Source organism: Limulus polyphemus, unplaced genomic scaffold (genome assembly GCF_000517525.1).
Source record: "Limulus polyphemus unplaced genomic scaffold, Limulus_polyphemus-2.1.2 Scaffold536, whole genome shotgun sequence".
Taxonomy (NCBI): domain Eukaryota; kingdom Metazoa; phylum Arthropoda; class Merostomata; order Xiphosura; family Limulidae; genus Limulus; species Limulus polyphemus.
In genome coordinates, this window is record NW_013666146.1 from 363,695 (window position 1) to 369,841 (window position 6,147).

General features: G+C 36.7%; 1 protein-coding gene across 1 annotated transcript in view; it reads right to left on the minus strand.

Annotated features, from left to right (window-relative positions):
• Positions 1-6,147, minus strand: part of LOC106458943 (guanine nucleotide-binding protein G(s) subunit alpha-like) — a 33,645-nt gene that overhangs the window by 5,770 nt on the left and 21,728 nt on the right. Inside the window, exons 8-9 of the mRNA XM_022385309.1 lie at positions 5,379-5,476; positions 1,084-1,263 (exon numbers count right to left, since the gene is read on the minus strand). Coding sequence (XP_022241017.1) covers positions 1,084-1,263; positions 5,379-5,476 — 278 coding nt within the window. The remainder of the gene's footprint in view (positions 1-1,083; positions 1,264-5,378; positions 5,477-6,147) is intronic.

Sequence of the window (6,147 nt, forward strand, 5' to 3'; positions counted from 1 at the left end):
ACCTGATGGGGTGGTGGTCAGTTTAAAATATGTAACCAGTACCTGATGGAGTGGTTATCAGTTTAAAATATGTAGCCAGGACCTGATGAAGTGGTGGTCAGTCCAGGATTTTTAAACCGTGCTGGAGAAGTGAAGTTTATAATGTTTTATGTTATGGACGCATAAGTTAAGCCTCGCGAACACGAATATGAAATACATTTTGATTAACGATATTCTGTACTCCTTGCAAGTTTATTGCATATAGAATTAGCTTCATATATTTGTATGTTCTGGTCTGTATATCTGTTTATAAGTAGTTGGACTACCCGTTCCCTGGATGGAAGCTATGTAAAGGACATGAAAAGTTGCTTCCCTTATATGTAATTGTAAAAAAACGCAAAATCGCCCATAAAAACTGCAAAACACAAAATGTGAAACCGCACATTTGCGTGTATCTCCGCATGGACCCAACAAACCTTTATTCTAAGTTTGGTGAAGATCCATCAATAGAGGGGCGAAAACGAAAAAAACACCCATAAAACCCGCAAAACTCAAAACGGAAAATTTGTATGTATCTCCCCTCGGACCCTATGACCTCCATACCAAATTTGGTGAAGATCCATCAACAGGACGTGAGGTAGTGGTAAAAAAAAGGGCAGAAACAACGATAAAAACGCAAAATACAAAATTGAAAATGTGTATGTATCTCCCCTTGGACCCTATGACCTCCATACCAAATTTGGTGAAGATCCATCTACACCCTGCGAAGTAGTTACAGGGACAGACAACAGACAGTACAATTATATTTATACAGATATCGCACACTGTGTGCCGTATTAAACCGTTTAACTGTTTAGAAAAAAAACAATGACTTTAAGAACACCATTATAAAAAATAGTTAAATAGCCTCTTGCCGATATTATTCTAAGATACGAGTTGTAAGTGATTCCTGTAATAAATGAAACACTTAATTTAATAATTTTGCTTAAAACCTTGAATTTTTGGAAATAATGAGAGGTTGTAGTTGTACATTTCCTTCGCTAATATAGAATACACAATAATAACCGATACTGATATAAGTACAATTGACAAAGAGAAACTTACCTACTTGACCAGACGTCTTGAAAGAGCTCGAGCGATTCCTTCATTCGGTTTTTGTCGTTGTCTTCCCTAAGTTTCATGTCGAAACCGGATGATGATACGAGAAATAAGATAGCTGTAATACCATCGAATACTTGAATCCACTTGCGACGTTCTCCACGTTGTCCTCCAACATCAAACATCCTAAAGTATATGAATATCTGAACCTTACTCACCTAGAAAGTTTAATGTCATGATAAGTTATGTACTTGGGTATAAGGATGTATAAGCCTTACTCACGGTAAGTGACATCTATAATGTTTAATATTGTTGAGAAGTTACGTACTTGGATCTATAGATGTAGGAGCCTTACTCACAGTAAGTGAAACCTAGGAAGTTTGATGTTTTGAGAAGTTACGTACTTGGGTCTAAAGATGTAGGAGCCTTACTCACAGTAAGTGAAACCTAGATAGTTTAATGTTGTGAGAAGTTCCGTACTTGGATCTATAGATGTAGGAGCCTTACTCACAGTAAGTGAAACCTAGGAACTTTGATGTTTTAGAAGTTACGTACTTGGATCTAAAGGTGTAGAAAACGTTCGAAGATTTGATTTTTATTCATTATTTTATGACCAAGTATAACAGGTCAACATGTAATGAAACCACGTTTATTTAATTAACAAAAGAAACTCCACGTGATGCGAGTTTGTGATTGTTATATATAATGCGCGCTCTCTCTCTATATATAATTATATAGTTATTTTATTCCGTCCGTTCTTAACTCTGGCTCTAGTCGTACAAATGGATGAGAATGGTAACACAATCCCCCTAGTCAGGATGCTAATCCATCGCAGACTAACGCCCCAGTTATTAGCTGGAACCCAATTTATAGCCGAGTAGTCTGATTCAAGTATAGGGTAAAGTAGTCAAACACATGTTGACCAGGCACGGGTGTCTGATTCAAGTATAGGGTAAAGTAGTCAAGGACATGTTGACTAGGCACGGGTGTCTGATTCAAGTATAGGGTAAAGTAGTCAAGGACATGTTGACCAGGCACGGGTGTCTGATTCAAGTATATGGTAAAGTGGTCAAGGACATGTTGACTAGGCACGGGTGTCTGATTCAAGTATGGGGTAAAGTGGTCAAGGACATGTTGACCAGGCACGGGTAAGCCTCCTGTCCGCAACCGTAGTCTGATTCAAGTATGGGGTAAAGTGGTCAAGGACATGTTGACTAGGCACGGGTGTCTGATTCAAGTATAGGGTAAAGTAGTCAAGGACATGTTGACCAGGCACGGGTGTCTGATTCAAGTATAGGGTAAAGTGGTCAAGGACATGTTGACTAGGCACGGGTGTCTGATTCAAGTATAGGGTAAAGTGGTCAAGGACATGTTGACCAGGCACGGGTAAGCCCGCAACCTTTCGATCATGAATCAAAAGCACTGACCACTAAGCCACGTCGCCCACAGATAAATGATCGTGATAAAAAGTAGATGAAACATCAACTGGAAAATAAGAAAGGATTATAAATGAATGGGAAGTGACTGATCCACAAGATCAGAACGCAACTCCAAAACAAGAGCATTATACAAAAGAAAGAAGAGAAAAAAAGGAGATTTTGAGGAATGAAAGAGAAAACACAAAATATATAATGTGCTACTAAGAAAAAAAAACACACACACACGACAAAGCTAGAATATGGGCTATCTGTGCTCTACCCACTAGTGGTATCGAAACTCAGTTTTTAGCGTCGTAGAATTACAGCTGAGGAGCTGGAGTTGATAAACAAAAATGTTTAGTCTGATCCTAAAACTATTACAGATGACTTTATCGTTTTTCTATTGTTTTTTTCAACACATTTACAACAGTGTAAAAAGAAAAGAAATATTCGTTTCTCACTAACTCAGAAAAGTATACATTATTGAAATACAGGAAATAGAAAAATACGATATTTTCTTTCCTAATTGCTGTAATTACTGTATATCGACCCGGCGTATAAGTCGGCCCCCTAAATCTAGTCGTAAAAATCCTATATTTTTCTGATCACCACCATATAAGTCTACCCAAATTATACAGAAAGCCTATACATTATACATATATTTCTAAAGACAGACGGATATCTACAGAGGAGTGTTCATATACAGTATTTACAACAAAACTTAAAATCCATCAAAGTTTTCATCTTCGGAATCTGAATTGCCGAAAGTTCATTGAATTCACTTTGAGTGATCTGATTGTCGTAGACATCACATTCCTCCATGGGATCATTGTCGTTCTCGGTCGTTGGGCAGGCATCGTAGTCGTATGACTAAGTTGTGTCACTTTAACAAACGGGTACACCAACTGAGCAGTAAAGTCAGAAATATTTCTTTTCTTGGCCCACGCCTTGTCTTAGAATAATTTGATTTCTTGTTACAATCAGACCAAACTTGGGGTTTTAGTCAACCCATTTCACAAGATCTGCTTCCAGTTCAGACCAGAAACCAGTTTTTCGTCCCCGAGCTGCACACTTTGTTCCCTATCTGTTTTCGCCAATCGAGTTTTTTTATTTATGCCAAATTCCCCACTCGCAGCACAGATGTTTATCTTTTCGGCAAATTTCGCGACTCGAATCTTGAATTTTGCTTCGCATCTCATACATTTTGACTAAAAATTGTCTTATATACCGTGATATACGATACTAAAAGTGTGAGTTTTTGGTCTTACATTAATAAAACAAAAATAATGTGGAAAATAAAATAATGAAAGATAAGAAAAACGCTGTTTAACTGTAAATTAAAATCGTATTTTTAGCCGCAGCAGAACGGCTCATAGAACAGCTCTAAGCTTTTCAAGTACAAACTTTTAGCTCATAGCTCTGTCACTTCTTGACAGATTGATGTATTTGACCTTGCTCAAGATCTCATAGCTTAATTTAATCTAATCCTGTCTAAAAGAATCGGGTATACGTGCGCCCCACGCTTGGTATTACTGGCGCGCATAAATATAACTATTAAAAAGCAAAAAAAACAAACAAAGGGACTCATAGATTTATTTACTCTAATCCTGCCTGAAAGAATTTCAACTTCCGCGACTATTGAGAATTCTCTATTGTTCCTCATTATTGTAAACGTCAGAATAAACGTCTAATATCGTCATTATCAAACCCTGTTGAATAGGGCTTTTGACAGGAAAACGGACAGTTAAGTAAGAAACAAGGGGTTTTCGTTTGTTTGCTGTTAAATACAAACCTAACCAATGATCTATCCGTGCTGGGCACATCGTGGGTTTCAAACCTAAATTTTAGCCCTCAGACTTACTGCTCTACCACTGGTGGGTAAAATGCCTCCTTCGCATGTCATTTAGATGTATAAGTACATCCAGGTGTATGTTGTTATCTTAGTATATGTGTAACTGTCTAACAATGACAAACACATACCTAAGTCAGATAGAATCTGTAGTTGTTTCTTATGCCCTAAAAGTGTAGAGCGAAATTTTATTTGGCGGTAACGGGAAGCGAGCAACTGAACCTTTAATCCACAATTCGATACGCTAATTGCTAAGCCACGCTCAGGTCAGGTAGGTTTGTTTCTTTATCTTCTAAGCACAAAGCTACACAATGGGATATTTGTGCTGTGTCAACCACAGGTATCGAAACCCGATATTTTAGTGTTATAAGCCTTCAGTCTTATCCTGTGTTAACCATGTTAAAGAGGTTCAACGGTAATTTCACTGTTACAGAAAAATGTTTGTTTGTTTGTTTTGAATTTCGCGCAAAGCTACACGAGGGCTATCTGCGCCAGCCGTCCCTAATTTAGCAGTGTAAGACTAGAGGGAAGGCAGCTAGTCATCACCACCCACCGCCAGCTCTTGGGCTACTCTTTTACCAACGAATAGTGGGATTGACCGTCACATTATAACGCCCCCACGGCTGAAAGGGCGAGCATGTTTGGTGTGACGGGGAGAGGAAAATGAAAATGTCCGTTTTTTTTTCACAAGTGTCGGGTAAAAGTCTAGAATTCCAAATATTTGAGGGATTCTTGGTTTCCGCATAGTCTTAAAAATCCAGAATTCCAAATTTTGAAAGACCATTTTTTTCCCATAAATTTGGAAAAATCGGCCTAGAGTCCAAAATATTTTAAGAATTTTTAATGACTCCTAACATTAATATCCTACATACTTGAATTTCCCTTACAACTTTTAATTTGTAAAGTTTTAACAGGAAAGAAATATCTTATAAAGCTTTAATTTCATTATCAATCAACTTTAAGTAATAAGAATATTTAAAATTGTACTTGCAGCTTTCAAAAAATAACGTGGTAAAAATAATATGTTAATTTACCAAAACAGTTGAGAGCTACCCCCATATTTCTTCGGGACTTTAACCTGAAATTCGATCTTCTGAATTTCTGATGTTCTTATTCTGCAACATAGGATGTCCTGTTGATGCAACGGAAATACAGAAGGTAATCCAGGGTAATTATATAATTTCAAAAATATTTACATAAGCTTTTAAAATATCACTACTCATTCTTCCATTTGTCATAAGACAACGAATAGTGTAGAAAGACCAACTATAATACAGAACAGTAAAGTGAAAATAAAATACAAAGTGTCTACGACGTTTCATTCCGTTTGAAAATGGTAAGCATGTAATCCCGTAAATTATTAAATCCATAACTAGGTGTGCAGACAGAGGAAGAGAAACAGCATAAAATTACATATAATTAAATTTTTCATAAGACATTATGTTAGGCCTATTATATTTTGTAACACTACATTCTTTATGTAGTGTCTTACGAATGTTCACAAATTAGAAGATTGTATAATGGTAGTATTCCATTGCAGACGACGCATTTCGCTCAATCCAGAGCTCATCAGGCCGGGTGGGACACAAAAAACACATTACTTATATAAGCCATTTGTTAAACCAACAATTGATATGGTGTGAACCCATATTATTATTATTATATACTCTGCCTAAGGGACTAGATAAAGAATGTATTGTTAAAAAATATAATATGACTAATACTAATGTCTTATGAACAATATAGTTGATTATAATCATGTTACGCCATCTTGTGAAAAGCGTTCACACCATAACAATTTTC